The 20,336-nt window shown below is 52.9% G+C and overlaps 1 protein-coding gene and 1 long non-coding RNA gene across 17 annotated transcripts; one reads left to right on the forward strand and one right to left on the reverse strand.

Annotated features, from left to right (window-relative positions):
• Positions 1-3,295: 3,295 nt before the first annotated feature.
• LOC143687108 (uncharacterized) lies at positions 3,296-13,066 on the reverse strand. Of its 12 annotated transcripts, none has more exons than XR_013177433.1 (5): positions 11,950-13,066; positions 11,109-11,291; positions 7,549-8,733; positions 7,038-7,110; positions 3,296-6,617 (listed from the first exon to the last, which is right to left on the reverse strand). It is a non-coding gene; the product is annotated as an uncharacterized LOC143687108 (long non-coding RNA). The 12 variants fall into 12 exon arrangements; XR_013177434.1 differs by having other exon boundaries at positions 3,296-4,421; positions 4,508-4,600; positions 6,034-8,733; XR_013177424.1 differs by having other exon boundaries at positions 3,296-7,110.
• Positions 11,092-19,125, forward strand: RAB37 (RAB37, member RAS oncogene family). 5 transcript variants are annotated; one of them, XM_077163746.1, is made up of 10 exons: positions 11,092-11,216; positions 13,940-14,050; positions 15,058-15,099; positions 15,578-15,644; positions 15,765-15,817; positions 16,013-16,066; positions 16,934-16,999; positions 17,582-17,638; positions 17,720-17,796; positions 17,950-19,125. In XM_077163746.1, exons 1-10 carry the CDS (start codon positions 11,124-11,126, stop codon positions 18,053-18,055), a joined length of 726 nt encoding a protein of 241 aa, XP_077019861.1. In that variant the 5' UTR covers positions 11,092-11,123; the 3' UTR covers positions 18,056-19,125. The 5 variants fall into 5 exon arrangements, with proteins under 5 accessions (XP_077019861.1, XP_077019862.1, XP_077019864.1 ...); XM_077163747.1 differs by lacking the exon at positions 16,013-16,066; XM_077163749.1 differs by lacking the exon at positions 13,940-14,050.
• Positions 19,126-20,336: the final 1,211 nt, after the last annotated feature.

Below are 20,336 nucleotides of genomic sequence, written 5' to 3' on the forward strand. Positions count from 1 at the left end.
CAGGGACTCCAAATAGAAAGGTCACGAAAGGCACTGGGGTTTCCCTGGCTTTCTCTCTGGAAATCACTGGCTCTGGGGGAAGCAGCCACCACGGTGTTAGGAAAGGTCTGCACGGAGAGCAGGTGAGGCCCCTGCCCAGAGCCCTATGGATGAGGTATATAGAGAGGAAGTGGATTCTTCAGTCCTAGTCAACTTTTAGGTTGACTGAAACCCCATGAGAAACCCTGAGCCACCCAGCTAAACTGCTCCAGAATTTTATTAGGGATTTTTAATACAGAAAAATATAAAAGGGAAAAATGGCCAATAATGTCCACTCTGAAATACCCCCCGTTAATACCTTTAAAAAATGTTACGCAAAGCATGTGGTTAAAACATTCAAACCATATAGAAAGTTATCAAATGAAAAGTAAAAGTTTTCTCTCCCATTCCCACCCCGCCATTCCCAGAGACTCAACAGTAACCACTGTCAGCTTCTGATGCCTCCACGAAGAAGTTTATGCGTATATACATACAAGTAAATCCACATAAGTAATCATCCTCAGCACATCTCTTACCACTTGCCTTTTACTTAATATAGATTTTTCCAAAACAGTACATACAGATCTACTTCATTTTTAATCAGTCGCACAGCATTATATCATATGGATATTGTTTTAGCTTCTGATGCTAAAGCAAATACCATGTGATGGATTGGCTTAAACAATGGGAGTTTGTTGGCTCACACTATTGAGGCTAGGAGAAGCCCCAAGTCAAGATGTCATCAAGATGATGCTTTCTCCCAAAAGCTGTGACATGCTGGGGCTGGCTGCCAGTGGTCCTCGATCCCTGGCTTTTCCATCACATGGCAGCAGTACACATGGCAGGCTCTCCTGGCTCTGTGGCTCCATTGTCTTCCAGCTTCGTGACTTCTGTCTCTGTGGTACATAGTGTGGTGGTTGGAAGCTGTATGTACCCAGAAAAGCATGCTCTTAAATTTAATCCATCCCTGTGGATGTGAACCTATTGTAAATATGACTTTTTGATGAGGTTATTTCAATTAAGTTGTATATGGCCCAATCCAATCAGGATGGGTCTTAAGCCTACTGCTGGAGTCCTTTATAAATGAAATGAATCCTGAGGGAGGGGAAAAGCCGCAGAGGGAGCAGCCAAAAGCTGGATAGCAATGGAATCCAGAATAGAAAGGAGAGACCAGGAGAAACCACCACGAGTCTTGCCATGTCACAAAGGAGCCAAGGCTCACTGGCAGCCAGCCCCACAGTGCTGGTGTTTGGGAAGAGAGCATTACCTTGATGACATCTTGATTTGGACTTTCTTTTAGTCTCAAAACCATAAATAAATAAATAAATTCCCATTATTTAGCTTAACCCATTTCATGGCATTTGTTTAAGCAGTCCAGGAAGCTAAAACGCATCACAAGTATTCTAGAGTTTATTTAACCAGCCCTTATTGCTGAGTTACTTGCCGTTTCAAACACTCCAGTGAGCATCCTTGTACTCACATCTTAGTGTATTTTTGCAAGCGAAGCTGTAAAATTACTGAATCAAAGGAATTTACATTTTTAACTTTGATATTGTGAATTCCTCTACAAAAAGTTGCACCAGTGTATCTGCCCACCAGTGGTGTATGTGTGAACACCTGTTTCCCAAAATCCAAGCCAATGTGAGCTGTTATGAAGCTATTATACATTATATTGTATTGGTCAGGATTCTCCAGAGAAACAGAACCAGTAAAGGATAGATAGATAATAAATAGATGACAGAGAGAGATAGGCAGATAGTAACAGATTAGACAGTCCTGTTAGAACTACCAGATGGATAGATAGGTAGACAGACAGACAGACAGATGGACAGGCAGACGGACGGATGGATGGGTAGACGGATGAGAGAGAGGATAAGATAGGATAGGGCAGGGTAGGACAAACAGAAAGATATTTAATTCAAAGAATTGGCTTCTGTGACTGAGGAGTCTGCAAGTCCAAACTCTGTCGGGCAGGCTGACGGCCTGGAAACTCTTGAGCAAGAGCTGTTGTTGCAGCCTTGAGGTAGAATTTCTTCTTCCTCAGGAAAACCTCAGTTTGGCTTTTAAGGCCCTTCAACTGATTGGACGTAACTCAGCCAGATTATCAAAGATAATTTCCTCTCCTTAAAATCAACTGACTGGGGGTGCTAAACACAGCTACAAAATATCAATACCTAGATTAGTGCTTAATCAAACAAGTCAGGTTGAAACATACAACTAACCACCACACACACAAACATATACATAAAATATATTCGTGGGTGGTACAATGGTGGCTCAGTGGCAGAATTCTCACCTGCCATGCCAGAGACCCAGGTTCGATTCCCAGAGCCTGCCTATGACAAAAAAAATTATACACACACACACACGCATACTTGTTCAAATCCTTTGTTCATTTTCCTACTGAGGTTTTCTTCTGAGAGCTTTTTATATTAATAGAGTTATTAACCCTTCATTCATCATATGCATTGCAAATATTTTCCCTCTATCATTTCCCATTTGACTTTGTTTCTGATATCTTCTTGCACCCAGAATATTTTTATTTCTACAGCCGATCCATGAATCTTTTTCTTTACGGCATCTGAATGTCCTGTCTTGTCACTAAGGTCATTTGGAGCCACACTGGGGCCCGTGGTAACCACTCATTCATCTCGATTTGCTAAATGCTCTCCCTGAATCACCACGTCACAGGAAGGCAGCGCACTTAGCGCTGACCCAGCTCCCACGGAGGGGCCCCTGGTCAAGTAGAACTTAATGCTCGGCTTTTATCAAGGGTCGATACAACCATTATAGGAAAAGCTTTGCATCCTCTGCAAAACTACAATCGCCCATTTTGTTTTTCAGGGCCCTTTGTATAAGAAACATATAACAAATTCTTCTTAGAATCACACCCCAGGAGCAAATGCTTGTTGACTGAAAGTACTTGAGCTCTTTTTGAACAGTGAAAGTATCACCTTCCTTGTCTTGTTTCCTGTTTTGCCTCATTTGCCAGGAAGGGTATAATCAAAAGCAATGCGCAAATGTAATAACAGCCCAGCCTCACTCCAGGCTGGGAGGTTTGCACATACACACATGCTTGCACGCACACACTCACACACACATGCAGACTCCCCTTTCCTTTGTATATTTTCTCAGGCATTATATTTAACTGCCCCATTGAATAGTCTTTGTTTTAAACCACTTCAAATCCCTTTTGAAAGTGGGCAAAGCACAAATACAGACATAAACAAAATGACTTAAGAAGAGAAAACAAAGACATTTGTCTGAAAAGTGGCAAGATTTACACAGAAGGTTTTATTAGAACTACAATTAATTAATATTTTCATAAATGCTCTGGAGGAGGGAGTATGCGTGAACACAAAATCAGCATCTGAAGTTGACCTGTGGCTTCTCCAAGCAGGGAAATTTGGAGTTTTTCACGTAGAGAAGCTTCAGGAATATTTGTGCAGCTGTTGCATGGAGAGAAACACCACTGTGTATCTAAGGCAATGAATTTAAGCAGATCCATCTCTAATGCTTGGGGGGCCAAGGCTAGAATACAAATGGAGGCCCATATACGATGTGTCTCTATATTTGAAAGCTGTAAATCAAGCTTTAAAAACTATCAAACCAACTGGGTCCTATTGTAACAGTCAGGGTTCTGTAGGGAAACAGAACCAACAGGAGAGATCTGTAAATATGAGAGTTTATAAAAGTGTCACATGCAACTGTGGGAATGCACAAGTCTAAATTCCATACAGCAGGCTGTGAGCTGACAACAACAACGAAGGTCTACGATGAATTCCCCAGGAGAGGCTGGCTGAAGTAGAGACAAAAGTTCTCGCTTCTGACTGCTGGAGTCATGATCTCTCCCTTAAGTCTTCAATTGATTGGATTAAATCCAGCTGACTGGATTCTTTCACTGCAGAAGACGCTCCCCTTAGTTGACTGGAGATGTAATCAGCCATAGATGCAATCAATTGACTGATGATTTAAGTCCACAAAATGTCCTCGCGGTAACGGTTAAGCCAGTGCTTGCTTGACCAGACAACTGGGCACCATCACCTGGCCAAGCTGACACATGAACCTGACAATTACACCTACCCTCTGACCTCAACAAATGTACCTTCATACTAACCTGGAAGCCAGGTTTGAATGTAGAATTCTCGGAACTTCCGCACCACCTTCTCTTCTACCTACTGCAGGTCCATTCCACCCATCAAGGGCCCCAGGAAGTACACGGGAAGGACACCATGCCCTTGGTCTTATAGAGTTCTCGCCTGAGGGGCTGGTGCACAGAGGGAGGAAGACCAGGTCTGAGAGAGGCCTTGGATTTAAGAGGAAACAATTCTTCTCTGAGCTCTCAATTCTGGCCAAGAGAAAAGCTTTTGGAGTCATTGGCAACAGGCTTCTGATGAGATCACCTGAAAAAGCCAATACAAAGGCATTTTCCTGTCCCTGCCCCAAGCCAGGATTTAGCTGGATCTGAAATGTTGAATACCATGTTTACCCGAGGCTGTGTCCCCACTGAACCAGGAAAGGTCCCAAACAGAGGGAACTGTTTCCACATGATGAGAGAAGGAAAAAGTGGGAACTCTTCACCCTGGAAGGGAGAGGACAAGAGAGAAAAGAATTTGAAATGTTGTATCCTTCAGTAGCTGGACATGGGCAGACTCACATTCTATTCAGTGCAGGAAGCACTTCTTAAAGCTAGAGGAAGGTGGATTTTAGATGTCAGTTATTAAAGGCACTGCACATAACAAGCAGCAGAGTTCTTTAATCTTGGCAGAAATAAAATGTGGTTTAGGGGGTACTGGTGAACCATAGTCAGGCTGGGTTCAAAGTTAACGAGGACAAACGTTCAACATGCCCTGCTGTGAGGCCCCCTCAGTGCCATAGTCCGAGCTGAACACTGGGCTGGGCCCAGGGTTGACTTAAGAGAACCTGTTGATCTTTATTGCTTTTCTGTTTTTTGATGTTTGTATGTATGTGTGCCTTTAAGCTTTTGAGCTGGGTTAAGGCTTTCCAACTAACCTTAATTCTTACCTTTGGAAAGTGGCTATTGGCCATGGTTTTTGTTTCCTGGCTGCTAAAACAAGTGCTATGCAATGGGTTGGCTTAAACAACAGGAACTGATCAGCTCACAGTTTGAGGCTAGAAGTCCCAAAACAAAGTGTCATCAAGATGATGCTTTCTCCCAGAAGGCTGTGATGTACTGCAGCTGGCTGCTGGTGATCATTAGTCCCTGGCTTTCTGTCACATGGCAATGCACCCAGTGGCCTCGCTTGGCTTCCACTACTTCTGGCTTCTTCCCTTTGCTTCCCCTTTGTGTGTCTGATGTTCGTTGTTCTTATAAAGGACCGCAGGAATAGAATTTAAGACCCATCCTGATTAATTTGGGTCACACCTTAACCAAAGTAACCTCATCAAAAGGTCCTATTTACAATGGATTCACACTGACAGAAATGGATTAAGATTAAGAACATGTTTTTCTGGAGCACAGAGCTTAGATCCATGACAAGCACTCATTCACCCACTCACTCAGGGCCCACTGGGTGCCAGCCTCTGGATGCATTTCTTTTCTGTTGCTTATGATTTTCTCTCAAATATCTCCCCTAAACTTTGGGGTAAGTCTCCCCATTATCCCACTGTGTGGTCTACAGAAGGTTCCACAAGGCCTTCAGGGAGTCAGACCCTGTCTCCCAGGAATAGGCCTGCCTTGGTGTCATTGCTCTGCCTAGGGCTTGGAATTGCCTTGAGAAGCAAAGGCCTCAACACAAACCCCGTGCCCAGCAGTGGGGCCCTCAGTCAGTTTTGCTCCCCACGGTTCATAGTCTACAAGGCACTGTCTCACACTCACCCCAAATGCTCATTACCTTAGGGTTGGGAGGAGATTGCCTTCATGCCTTCTGTTGTAAATTTGATAGAAAAAACAAATGTTTATTGTCTTTGAGTGTGTGTATCTGCCTGCGTGTTTGTGTGTGTGTGCGTGTGTGTGTGTTTAGAAAGAACCCACTCCCACAGCCACAAGGACACCTGGGACACTTGACGCTCACTGCAGGCCCTGACCCTTCTCTCTGGTGCCCCCTTTCAGACCATCCTGGTGGGCGACAGTGGCGTGGGGAAGACGTCCTTGCTGGTTCAGTTCGACCAGGGCAAGTTCATCCCGGGCTCCTTCTCCGCTACCGTGGGCATCGGATTCACGGTAAGCACTGGCTGGCACTGCCAGGCTCCAGGGCTTGGGGTATGTCTGTCTGGGTTCCAGCAAGAAACAGATGGATACGTACTTCAGCTCATTCTTCAAGGAGGATTCATAAACAGACTATTTACCAAGGTGTAGGCAAAAAAAAAAAAAAAAAATAGGAAATCAGGAGGGCTGTGCAGTACCCGTGGGTAGATTTATAGGGGGCTCCTCTCCATCCTCAGCCTAAAGGGTGAGGGGAAGGAACCATCACCAGAACCCAGGGACAAAGAGGGCTGTGGAGGGGGCATATGGCAAGGAACCATGACCCCTCTTGGAAGGACACAGTTACCTACAGTAGAACCCCAAGGACGGGGCCAGGGAACAAATGTCCCTCAGCTCATTCTGGGGCTCCCCATTGGCTGAACACAACTCGAAGCTAGAAAGCAAAGGAATATCTTTATTTAGATTGCTCAGGGAAGCCTTCCAAGGCAGAAGAATCTGGCGCAGCAAAGGGACAGCTTAACGTTTTAAGTATCCAAACTCCACGTTTTCACTTGGGTCCTAGGGAGTGGGCAGGCCAAAGGGCTCGAGTTTGGTTTGTAGCACTCTGCCTCTCCTGGGCCCAGCTGTGCCGTTCAGATGAAGAACGAATTCTCAACCTCTCTCTACCAACAGCCACTGTGGAGGCCAAAGGGTCCTTCCTCACCCATGGATCCTCCTTTCCTTGCTCTTTTGACTGTGCCTATGGGCTCCATTCAACTACCCTTGGATTTCCAGGAAGTCCTTTGAAGAGGGTTTCTCACCTCCCTTGGACTGTGGAAGGGGCAGTAGCCTTCTCCATTGGGGTCTCCTGTACCTTAGTGTCCAGAGATGCCCATCTCTCAGGCAGCATGGATGTTTCTCAGAGGCAGCCCTCTACACGCACAGGGCTGAGACATGGCCACGCCATCCCATTGAGAAGAGAGAGAAGGAAACCCCAGAAATTAGGTTTGTCCCACTGGGTCACAGGTTAGAATGCAAAGGCCCAGGAGGGACGTGGCTCTGGGAAAAATACCCAGGAGGCAAATCCGAAGTGAGTCTGGCCAAGGTGTGCTCCAGGCCTGGAATCTGTCCTGAAACACCAGTGCCCAGAACTGCCACTGAGATATGCCAGGCTCCAGTGAACACAGGGGAGGGCAGGACTGAGTCCCGGGAGATTGAGGCCACTGGAGCAATACCAGAGGCTTGGGCCCATTTGCCATGGAGCCAACTGTGGGTGCCCCTGTGCCAGGGACCCCTAGCCCAGCCCATGCCTGGTCTGTCCCTCTGCACAGAGGGCACACCGTGCCCCACAACCACACCCACACCTCCTGCCCCACCCCACTCACCTCCTTCCACTGAATTGACTTGGAGGGCTGGTGTGGATTGGATATGGATATGAGAACTCTGATTCACACTCCATAGATCATGCAGTAGGGCCTCCAAATCTTGCCACTAGCTTGAGGCAAATAGCTTTGTTGGATGTGGGAGCAGTCTGTAAAGGGCAGGCTGGGCTCTCCCTCTGTCCCTGGGAGGGGCCTTCTAGAGCCTTGCTATTTGCCAGGCACTGATCAGCTCCAGCTCACACCAAGTGAGGGTCTGAATGACCAGCCTGGGCCTGAGCCTGGGGACACCAGAATTAAGTGGAAGGCCTGCAACCATAACTAGGGCACATAGGCTGTTCCACAGCTGGGACCCAAACCCAGGGGGCCCCCCAAGGCTGGTGGCGGAGGGCAGCACCAACAGCACATAATGGGGCTTTCAGGGTAGAGCCGACATCTGGACACGTGACCAGATTCTGGAGATAGCTGCACCTGCTCAACTGCTCATGTGCAAAGAGATTTGCAGCTCTCATGCAGAAAATGTCTTGGTCTCCTCCACAAGCCCCCCTTCCATGCCTCTGTGCTCTGCCAAGGGACCCTCCACTCCTCTTCGTACCCTCCATTCCTACCCATCCATATGCTCAGAGCACCTTGATCTTTGCACGACAGCCAAAGGCTCCCATGTAATGCTGCACAAAGCGGCTGAAGTTCATTGGGTCTCATTCAAGTATCAGGAGTCTGGGAAGCCCTGGACAGCCAGGCTGCAAGACACTTGCTCACTGATCTTTGACCACAGGAAGATTTTAAATACTACTCATTGCTGGCAATTTGCAAGTGTAAATTGTGCAAACTGTGGCTGGTGCTGATCTTAGCCCAGAATTCCCCTGTGACAGTGAGAGGAGGCAGAAAACAGAAAGGAGGAGGCTCCTGTTGGCCCAGGTCATGGGGCCGAGTGCAGCCTGGCCAGACAGGATGGAGTCCTATGTCTTCCACTTTGGAGAAGACAGAGGTGAGTGGGACAACTCCACTGGGTGTGCCCTGAGGCCAACTAGGGTCCCTAGGGCATCCCTCCCCCAGAAACTACCAGACCCATTGCTTTCTGGAAGGGGGACTTGCCTGGGTCCTGTGCAGACACCGTGCACATCAAGGATTTTCCCAAGTGTTCCAACACCAGCTCCATCAAACTGGCTGCCAGGTCCGGCGGCTCGTTTACTGCGGAGTTGACATCAACAGGTTCACGTGGTGGCCTTCCCAGCCAGCCCTTCTTCCACCCCAGTTCAGGTCCTCCTTGTGACTTCTCACCTGTTTCCCCCAAATTTTCCAGACTTGCCTAAACACCGCTGCAGAATCCACCTAGCTAAAGCCTTGCTCACCCTCAGCAGCTGGCTCTTGCCTACCAAATAAAGTTCACTCCCCTCGTCTGCTGGTCAGGGTCCCCTGTGCAAAAAGTTCTCTGGGGTTAGCCCCACAGAGATGCCCGTTCCATAGGACTGGGGCGGAGACCCAGAATATACAGTCATGGTTGGCCTGCAGCCCAGTCTCTGATGGCACATTTTGAGAGACATGAGTTTAGGCCTCATTCCTCCAGCCTCTGCCCTCCCCCCTGCCCACCCCGACCCTGCCCACACCGCACTGTGGCTGCTCCCTGAGCTCAGGGGCTTTGTTCCACCCACCTGCAATGCCCTCCCCTGAGTATACCTGCATATCACAGAGGTCCGCCCCAAGGGCATGGGGCATTCACGGGGCAGCTCTTTTTATTAGGAGGGGCGTGTGGACGTGTGGGTGGGCTGTGGGACAAGAGGGCAGCATAGATGTTTAGAGGGTGAACTGGGGTATAGGCACATTTTGGATTTCTGTGCAATATGGATTTGGGGAGAGTTGTATGGGTGCATTTGGGGATAATGTGAGGCGTGGGGGCAATTTGAGGGGTGTGTGTTTATAGCGTGTTGTGAACTGTATCTGTAATTGTGATGTGGTGAGAGGTGTGTGGATGTTTGGGTGAACTGAGGTATGTGTATTTGGGGGGTAATTTGAGATGTGTGTTTTTGGGGTAGTGTAAGGCCTGTGTATTAGTGGCATAATATGAGGTGTGTGTGTGTGTGTGTGTGTCTGTGGTGTGGTATAAGGCATGTGTGTGTGTAGTATGATATGGAGTGTGTGTAATGTTAAGCACAGGTTTGTGGTGAGAGGCATGTGTTTATTGTATGGTGTGAGGTGTGTGTGTGTTTGTGGTATGGTATGAGGCAAGTGTGATTTTGGTGAAAGGGATGTGTGTTTGTCACATGATATGAGATGTGGGTGTCTGTTGGGAGTTGTGTGTGGGGTGTGATACGAGGTATATGTGTGTGTGTGCAGCGTGCTGGGTGGGTGTATTGTGGTGTGATAGGTAGTGTGTGTGTGTGTGTCTGTGTCTGTGTGTGTGCGAGTATCCAGGGACCATGTAGGCCTGGCACCCACAGCCCTGGGCCCGCCGGGACTCAGCAAGGCCGGGGCACCCACCAAAGCACTGCCCGGGCACTGGCACAGGGGCGCACGCTGCATGGAACCCCTAACACCCCGACACTGGGGGAAGAGGCGCACACGTCCCTCCCCTCCGGGTCGCACCCACGCTGCCCCGCTGGGCCCTGCCTTCTTCCGTGAAGCGGGAATAGGAAGGAAGGGCGGGGGCGAGTGAGAACTAGCCCTGAGGCTGCCGGCTGCCCGCGCTGTCCGCCTTCCCGAAGGCGCCGCACATCCGACGGGCAGCCTGCGGGGCGCCGGGGCCAGAGGCCGGGACGAAGAAGGCGGCTTGCCTTCGCGAGCACCGCGATGCGAGCTGGGGCTGGGGCTGTGAAACCCGCCGAGGAAGGCTCTCCCGCGGGGGTACATTCTGTGCGCAGCCTAAGGGATCAGGAGGAAATGCGAGGTGATCCATACTAAAGGGTCAAAGTACAAGCACCAACCAGGAGCCCGGAAAACCGCAGCGCAAACGCGCTACAGGCTGAAGACTGGTCGGCAAACAAAATGACGCGCTCAGCCTAGGGTGCGTTAGTAAAATCGAAACTGCCCTGACGGCACCGGAGGCCCAGCGGCGTCCCCGGGGGTCCCACCCCCCTCTGCCTCCCCCGCCCCCGCCCGGGGCCACCTGCTGACCGCCTGCTGGCCGGAGCTCGGGCGCCTCCCGCTGGCCGCGCTGCGCAGCGACAGGCGGGAATCCCCGCGCGGGTTCCTGGGCAGACCACCCTCTGCCGGCGGGGTCTACGCACCTCTCCTCCGCTGGGAACCCAACCCCGACGGCTGGCGGCCTTGGGGGTAGCGCCCTGGAGCTAGATTCGGCCGGTGCCCTGGGAGCACTGAGCCAGGCCAGCGCTGCTCAGGGGACCCGCCCGGCCCCCTCCGGCGCAAACCCTGCAGCCCTGGGCGCCCTCGCGGGAAAGCCGGCTCCGAGTCGGAGTCTTCTAGGGGGTGTTGGGACAGAAGGAGGAGCCTGTCGGGGTCCAGGCGGGGCCGGTGGAGGAGGGGAGGGAGTGGGTGGAGCCTGAGCGGCGCCGATACTGCGATCTACCCACCCACCCACCCCCCGCCCCCGCCGACCCGCACCAGCTCACCTCTCGTCCGGGGAAATGACCTGCACGCTTGGCGCTGCGGCTACGCGGGATGGCGAGGCCCCCCAGCACTTCCAGCCCTGCAGTCCGAGCTACGATCTCACGGGCAAGGTGGGTGGGCTCTGCATCCATCGCTGGGGACTCCCTTACCGGCTCCGAGAGACACTCCTCTCCGCAGCCTCTGCCCTGAGACAGGCCCTCCCCGGGCCAAGCCCCTTTCAAGCCCCTTTCTGGCTGCGTCTAGCATTGGACACAGCCCTTATCCTGCCCCCCCCAGGAAGCCGGGGTCTCCCAGAATAGGGAGGGAAGCTCAAGAGACAGCCCCTGGGGCTATCCCAAGCTCTAGAGATCTGGCCCGGGGAGGAGGGCGGGAAGGCCTGACTCCCCACCCCACCGAACCCTGCCCAATTTTCTTCTGCCACTCTCAGGCCAAAATGAGGCCCCATGAGCCCCCCTGCCCCTCGGTAGGGATCAAATGCATAAAGCTCCTCAAATGCACAGAGACATCCAAAGTGCTAGGACAGGGGTCTGCCTGGAGACTCAGGAAGAATGCTCCCTGGAGGCAGGGCACCTCGCCCTTAACTAATGTCCCTTCCCAGCTAAGCTCTCCGCCCAGACCTGGCATCCCATTTCAAGGCCTTGGGCCTGAAATCCTTCTGGTCTCCAGCCACCCAAGTCCTACCCCTCCCCTCCCCACTCCCTCTGGCCACTGCCTCTCACCTTCCTCCCCCACAATAAGGCAAGCCTCTCCTTCCTGGAGGATGCTGCCAGCCAGAATGCAAGCCCACCTGGCAATTTTTAGAACCTGAGAAAGATCTCAGTGGTTTGTGACAACTTCCCTCACCTGCGGAGGGGTCCGTAAGTCAGCTCTCTGGAACTTGTTCCCCGTGCCCAGGCAGCTGGCCATGGCGGTGACACCAGGCTGTCTCACTTCTCATGTTCTTGGACAAGCACATACCAGGAACTCTGAGAGAAGCTGAGGGGGGCTAGAGCGACCCCTTTCTCCTGAGTATTTCCTATCTAGGTTTGGAGGTGGGTAAGGGAGGGGGCTGCCTGCCTCTTTCTGTGCCTCTCTTGCTGCGATCCGCCCTCCCTCCACTCCCTGGGTTTCAGGGGAAGCCACTCTGCAAGTCATCCGCCCAGAGCCGTTGAGATAGGCGTCCTGTGTGGGCTTGTGGCAGGAAATGGGCGCCCACCCACTCCCTAAAGGGGGGCAGCTGCTGGTGGCCAGTCCACAGTCTAGTGGGGACCTCCTGACCTCTTGCCAGCCAGGCTGTTTGCCTAGGAGGTGGCCAGGCTGGGCAGCTGTTTGTGTTAGGTGAATTGCCTGGCTGGCTGGCACCCTTTGCTCAAGACAGCTGTGATCTGTAAAGTCCACAGGCACTTGCCCTCCCTCCTTCCTTCCCCCTCAGAAGCTGGCACCCAGGGGCCAGAGGCGAGTGCAAGCTCCAGAGTATTCCCCACCTTGCCATCTGTCCCCTGGGCCAAGCAGTGTCTGCAGAAGAGTTAGCTTGGGCCCCTGCCACCCTGCATTCCCCAGTCCTACGCTTGCCCAGAGGGCCTGAGTCTAGGACAGGTGGAAGAGCCTGGTGGGGGCTCCTCAGGCAGACTAGAGGGGATGGGAAGTCTGCCATGCCACCATGACTGGCCCTGGCCGACAGTGGGCTCTAGGAAGTCCTCAAAGGAATGGGCATCCCCCAGCTACCCACATGAGTCACCCCGTCAGTCAAAAAGAAGCCAGGTCCCCAGCCTGCATGCACTTGGCCCCACTGCCTCTGCCAAATTTAGCTAATCCCAGTGCCCCATGCCCACAGCAGGAAAGCCTTTGAGCTCCATTGTCAAGGTCAAAACCTCAAAAATAATTTAAGCCAAGCCCCTGCTCAAACCATTAAGCTGTGTACCCAGCCAGTTAGGAGCCTTCCAGCATTGGGTCTAGACCCCTCTTTCCAAGGTTAAGGAATGACTGGGCAAAGGGCACCCCTCCACCTCCCTGAATACACCCCTCCCCACTGCACCCCCAGAGGATCAGAGCAGAGAGTGGCCAGAGAACAAAAGGCCACCACACAAACACACACACTCACACACTCACACATACTCCCTCACTCCCTGGGGCTCCTGCACTCCTTATCTAGAGTGACCCAGGGATGCCAGTTTGCAGCTACTTGTCCCATTTGGGAGACTTTTGCAGAAAGAACTTCAGACTAAACATCTCCCTGCTTCAGTATAGATTTCAACCTTCCCTAATTCATTCAACCCTTTTATAAATATCTAATGTTATTAGAAACTTCCCCATAAATGTGACCCAAAAATCCAAATGATAGTTTACAAAGGAAAGTGTTCTGCCACCCCCCTCCCCAATCCTGACCCCACGCCTGGATGACAATCCCTGTCCTAGAGTCACACTTTCGTTTCCCAGCAGTCGAGCCCCACCCACACGTGTGCACAAGTGGAACACACATACACAGAGGGAAGAAATCGCTGCAGGCATGGGTGATGTAACCAGACTCTAGACCAGGCGATGTGGTGGTTCTCTGGGGCCACCAAGCACATTTGGGGACCTGTCAGTGCTGAGACCTCGACTCAGGCCTCCAGGAAGTTGTGTGTGGACAGGAAGGTAAGAGGGAGCATGTGTGAGGTGAGCGGAGCCAAGGGGTGAATGAAGAGGAGAAGCAGTGCGGAGGCAGTGGCAAGCTTTCAAAGCAGGGAACCCAGCATGCAGGCAGCATCCTTCCCCTGTCGCTCTCCTCTTCTGCCCGGCTTTCCAGGCCCTCTCTCCCTGGAAGCCTAGTGCCTCCCCCCACTCCCCGTTAACTGCCTCTGCCCCCATCTCCTAGGTGATGCTTCTGGGAGACTCAGGCGTCGGCAAAACCTGTTTCCTGATCCAATTCAAAGACCGGGCCTTCCTGTCCGGGACCTTCCTGGCCACCGTCGGCATAGACTTCAGGGTGAGGTGGCTGCAGGCTCCCCTCGCCGCAGTGAGGGGGTGCTGCCCTCTCCTTGCCTGCCTTGGCTCCTGAGGACCCCTGTGGCTCAGTGCCCACAGGGTACTGGGGGTGCTCCCTCGGGGACCACAGAGGTGGCCAGGTTAGGGTGGTTGGGGCTGGAGGGCTCCTCACCCACCTGCAGGATATGAAGAATAAAAGATGGAGTCTTCTGGGGGAAAGGACTCCCCCCACACTGCATCAGCAGAGTTTCCTGGCCCTTAGTGCCCCTTATTCACTGCCCTCTGAGCTGGGCCCCTTTGGCAAGACCTCAAAAACTGACAAGACTTTTTGAGCTCCTGGGAAGCACAGGTCTGCAGAGGTTAAGAGCTGGCCAGGCTATATGGGGAGAAGCAGCCTGTCCGAGTTCCTCCCCCTCCCCACAGTGAATCCATCTTCACAAATTCTGCATGGGGCTACTGAGCACGGTGCACCCAAAGGGTCCCAGAGAGTAAGTTTCTAACCCTGGCATGGGGGGCTACACAAAGGCCCAGTGCCTCCCTCCCAGCACAAGGGTTGCTGAAGCTTCTTATAAAAGAACAAGATGGGCAGCTGGAAGAAAGAGCCTCTGGGCTCCACCCACATGCTGGCGGATGCCTCAGCTCTCAGGACTCGGTTGCAGTGATGGAGCTGAGCTTGGGGACAAGCAAACGGAAGTACGGAAGGAACAGAGCCTCCGGCCTCCCAGCCCCATTCTGCTGGGAGAACCCTGGGGAAAGCCAGGCAGGCTCCCAGGTTCCCCTGGCCCTGCCATATTGTGAGAGAGACGGTGTCCTCCATCCTAGGGACAGGGTCCCTGCTGCCCTGATGGGATCACCTGTCCGGAGACATCGCCAGGGCTTCCTACAACCCCTTAACCCTGGAGAGGGACCAGGACAGGACATTTGCTGGTCAGGTACCAGCAGGACCCAGGAGCCAAGCGGCCCCCTGCCCTCCCCACCCACCTCTCATTCTGCCCTTCTCTCTTTCAGAACAAGGTGGTGACCGTGGATGGTGTCAGGGTGAAGCTGCAGGTGAGCCTAGAGCCAGAGAGTGGGGAGAGAGGGTGGAGGACCTGACCTTGCCCTTCACCCTGGGCCACAGGAGGCTCGCAGCCCAGCCCTCAGCCTGGGGTAATTTCCTGTGGAGCCCAGAAGAGGAAACGGCTTTTGTTTGTCTGATGTTGGCAGAGAAAGCAGTTCCCAGGTACCCTCTCAACTCTCAAAGGCAGCTCAAAAGGCCTTCAGGCCAGCTTAGCCTCCCTCCCTCTCCTCCCCCGTGTCCTCGGCCTCATCTGCTGGGCTGGGGAAGAGGAGATAGCACTGAATGGGCTTGAGAACTCCAGTAAACTACCCATTTTCAGATCATCAGCTGCTCAGAAGCCCATGAGAACCTAAAGAATGAAACCATCCCACCTTCCCCCATGCAACTTTCATACCGCAACATGGTTTCCTCTACCCAGCACAGTCCCTCCACCCTGCCTCCTTAGAGCATCTCCCCATCCCTTTCCAGATCTGGGACACCGCAGGACAGGAGCGATTCCGCAGTGTTACCCATGCTTATTACCGAGACGCCCAAGGTAAGTGCCTCATGCACTCTGGCCCCTTCCACTAGCCCATTTGTAGCATCCATACTTCTGCCCCACGTCCTCTCTTTGCTCTCTCTCTTTCTCTCTCTCTCTCTCTCTCCCCCTCTCCAGCCTTGCTCCTGCTGTACGACATCACCAACCAGGCTTCCTTTGACAACATCCGGGTATGTCCTCTCTTCCCCTGGGCCCCACCCACCCACCCCCACCCCTAAGCCCACAGGGCAGGACCTAGGCCAGCCAGGATTGATTCCTGCCTTGTGGGGAGGGGAGTGGAGCATGGAAGACCTCTGCCTTCTGAAACACACCTGCATGGCGACTCAGAAGTAAATGCTGCTGCTGGGTGTTTGATTGCCAGATAGGCATGGAGACCAAGCGGGCTGTTGTGCCACTGGGCCTCCCGTGGAGCCTGGACTGTGAGTCCCAAGTGTGCTTCATGTCAAAGTGTTCCCCAGCTCCACCCTAGACAATTACCCACACAGACCAAGGCGCAAGCCCAGCCAGAAAAGCACTCTCCACAGCCAGCCCCACTTGCAAGGAAGTGACTCAAGCAGGCGGAGTGGCTATATCCTCCCAACTAAACCATTAGAGAGCAGAGACAGTAATTCAGCAAATATAAGCAGCACTCCGGTGCACAGCACTGCATGGGTTACACGTGCTCCCTGACCTCTATTGAAGCTGATAAGCCACTAGGGGAACCAGACACAGAGATATGAAACAGCTTGTAAAATGAATGGCCAATCCATGGCACATGTGCTGCCACCTCCAACCCCATGCTCATGGCAGACATCACTAATCAATCTCAGTACTTTTGATCACTGAGTCTTTCTGTGGCCTCAGAATCCTCAAAGGGCACTCCAGGAAATCGCTGGTCACTACCAAGGATATGTAAGGTGACACCTCCAAGCCATCCCCTAGAACTGAGTTTTGTACTGTAAAGGAGTTGGTGAGGAAGGCCACTCGGGGGAGGTGAGACTTGAGCTGTGCCTTGAGTTATGGATAAGAATAGGGCTAGGGTGCACAGGTAGTGGTTAGAATGCCTGCCTTCCATGCGGTAGACCCGATTCGATTCCCAGACAATGCACGCTTCCCCCCACCCTCCCCCCTAAAAAAGAATAGGGCTAGAGAAGGCAGAATGTGGACCCAGATGAGAGAATGCACAGGGCATCATGTCCTGGGACCAGTGAGTAGGCCAGGGCAGAAGAAGGAAGGGCAAGAGGGAAGAGGAGAATGGCCTGGACCTTGGCCTGGCCTGGCTCAGCTCAGCTCACCCTCTCCCACAGGCCTGGCTCACTGAGATCCATGAGTATGCCCAGAGGGATGTGGTGATCATGTTGCTAGGCAACAAGGTGAGTGGCTCAATGACAGGGCCAGCCCACAGCCAACTCCCCACAGCCCCAAGAGTGTGATCTGGATATGCTTTAACAAAGGATGCTTCCCAGTCCCCAGCTTAGGGGTGACCTCAGCCCCTCCTGTCTATCCTCTTAAAGTTTTGGAAATGGCCTCCCCCAGAGAAAGCCTAAACTGCTGCCTGAGAGATCCAGGGTTGCCTGGCTACTCAGCCCCCATCAGATCATAGTGGGTGGGGACGAGGGTCAGGGACAGAGATTGGGAAAGGTTAACCCAAACTGCTGTCGCCTCTCTGAGGCTGGGCCACCACACCCTTTGCCAAGGAAACTTACCCACCTCCCGGGCTGGGGGAGAGATCCCAGGGATGGGAACTCGGTGACCCAGCCTGAACAAAGCAGAGCCCCTGCTTTGTTCACAGCCAATCACAGCCGCAGCCTCACCCCCCAGACTCTGACACTCCTTCCTCTCAGTCCCGTAGGCCACCAGCAGGGGGTGGGCAGTGGCCACTCCTGGGGCAAAAGATGGGCTAGCTGGGGCAAGGCTCCCTGACCCCTCCCCAAGTGACCCATATGGCTTGACAGGCGGATGTGAACAGTGAAAGGGTGATCCGTTCGGAGGATGGAGAGACATTGGCCAGGGTGAGTGGGTGCCCGCGGGCTGGGGTGAGGGGCGAGGGTGGCCAGCGGCAGCAGGCCCTGAGGACACCCTCTCCCTGGCAGGAATACGGAGTTCCCTTCATGGAGACGAGCGCCAAGACCGGCATGAACGTGGAGTTAGCCTTTCTGGCCATTGCCAAGTGAGAGCTGAGCAGGGGAGGGATACACCCCTACAGGCAGGGTGCATCCGGGTATCCAGCAACACTGGCCGGGCCTCTGCACCGGGCCCGGGGAGTGGGGCAGATGCTGGGCCCCTCACTCCCAGCTCAGATCACTGCTTCTTCCTCTTCAAGGGAGCTGAAATACCGGGCCAGGAGGCAGGCTGATGAGCCCAGCTTCCAGATCCGGGACTATGTGGAGTCCCAGAAGAAACGGCCCAGCTGCTGCTCCTTCCTGTGAATCCCAAGGGCTGGGTGGAGGCTGCTGAGGCCCAGACGATGCAGCTACCTCCCCACACCTGGTGTACTCCTGAGCAGCTGAGCAAGGGGAGAAAACAGAGGGACGCAGTGCCCAGCCCCTTCCCTAGAGGGAGCTGTCTTCCCACTCCTTCTCTAGTTACTGTAGTTTCCCTGGCATCTCAGGGGAGGGTAAAGCATTTCTATTTCACTTTAATGATACCTAATTTAATACAAAAAAGGATCCCCAGGGTGCCCAGAAGACCAAGGTAGGGACACTGGCCCAGTTGCCTTCCAGCACTAGGACCAGGCCTGCCTCCAGGCCACACAGAAGAGGCTTTGCTCCAACTCAGCACCAGGGGGCACTGATGCACTTCTGCCCAGAACCCTAGGGTCCAAGGGCAGGTAGGGACCTGTTTCCACCCTCTGTGCAGCTGGAGAAGGGCTCAGTAAACCCATTCTTCACTTCCTCCAGCTCTCCAGGGAATAATTCTCCCAATAAGATGTGGGAGGAGCTAGACTAAAGCCTCAGGGAAGCTAATAGATATGGAGATTGGAGAATGCCCCAGCTCCCCAGAGGGGAAGAAAGAAGCAACAGAGACTGGAGTCTATGTGGAATACCTTCTAGCCTTACTGAAACCCCCCTCCTGGAGGCATGCCCCTTTCCCTCCTGGATACAAGCACATTGCGGCACCTGAGGATATTTAATTCCTGTTCTCTGGACCTCAGATCCCTGCTCTTATCTACCCCCAATCCCTCCCCAAATTTCTGGTCTTATCTGCTTTTCTACCTGTGCCTCTAGACACAAGTAGAGCAAGGGAAGGGTTTTTCTTCTTGTCCCAAACCCTTGGCAGGCATGCGACCCCCTAGCTGCTTCTTCCAGCAGCTGTAGTACTTCTGCTGGGTTGAGTCAGATAAAGAGAAACCCCTGGCTCCTGCAGCAGGTGGGAGACAGACCCAAATAAACCTCTCCCCACGTGAAGCCCCCTAAACCTAAGCTCTGCCTCTTCCCTGACCACCTAGGCCCATTTCTTAACTTCTCAGACACTAGGGTCAAATAAACTTTATCTCTACTCCTTCGGAGTCCAGTTTGGGAATGAGAGGTCCAACGTAATGTGTGCAAAACAAGGTCATTTAGTTAAGTGTCCGGTGAGGACCAGGGGTGGCAAGGAGTCTGGGTGGGGCCAAGGTCACAGGTCTCCCAGAACCCTGTGGATTGGGAGTGGACAGGAGATATGCAAGGCATGTCCCAGAAGCACCTTTACCCTAGCTCTTAGGCCTAGGAAGCTTGAGAAAGAGGTAGACACAGCATATTTCTGGGGATACTGCATTTGCTTTCAAGGCAGAAATCTTGCTGGCTGAGCAGACTCAGCTGCTCTTCCTTGGGCCTGATAAGGAAGTTCCCTTGGCCTCTCCCAGAGGGAGCAGGGAGGGGTCACACCTCATCAATCTCCCTTGGGACCCAAGCGACCCAGTCACAAAGGCTGTTTTGGACCTCTAGCATTTGTGTGTTTGGGGCATTAAATTGCAGTATTTTGGAAGTTATAAAGGGTATGTACACTGCTGGCTTTGAGGCACACGTGGGAGGGGGGCATCGTGTTGAAGGGATGTTATTGTGTTTGGGGGGAACTGTCATTGGGAGCCAAACGTATTCAATCTTCATCATTCAACAGAGTACACCCCTAACAAGAGTACACCCCAGCCTCTGATGGGCCCTCACGTGCCAAAAGGAAAAGCTGCAAGAAGGCTTCTCTTATACAAGCCTCATTTCTCTTTGTTGAAAAAAGTCAGGTGTTCTTTTCCTGCGGTCTGTATCCAGACGTGGAATTCCTGACTCTGTCCTGCCTCTCCCCACCCCAGCTCCCTAGCCTAAGGCCGATGCCATGGCCACACCACTGCCCGAGGTGTCCTGTCTTTAGACGGCTCCCCGCGAAGCCTCGGGCTCTCTGCAAAGCGCTCACCCTCCCTGGAAGGGATGTGAAGCTGCACTCCCATAAACGGATCCGGGGATAGCAGAAACTGACTCCAAGAACGGGAAAATATCGTCATCTAAGCAACTTTATTGGGTCAGAGGTGGTCCTGTGTCTTATTCACAACCCCGTTGGGAACTCGCTGACCAGGACCTGGAGCGGTTTCCCCGGCAACAATCGTCCACCCCTCAACTGAAGCTACACCCAGGATTTGGGCCGTTAAAACGTTAGGGTCCTTTACCCTAGGGTAGGGTGTCCTCAATCCCCCGCCACAGGTGGGTGAAACCAGAACGGAGCTCACGGGCCCCTCCGCCC

This window comes from Tamandua tetradactyla, chromosome 6 (assembly GCF_023851605.1).
Source record: "Tamandua tetradactyla isolate mTamTet1 chromosome 6, mTamTet1.pri, whole genome shotgun sequence".
In the NCBI taxonomy this organism is placed as follows: domain Eukaryota; kingdom Metazoa; phylum Chordata; class Mammalia; order Pilosa; family Myrmecophagidae; genus Tamandua; species Tamandua tetradactyla.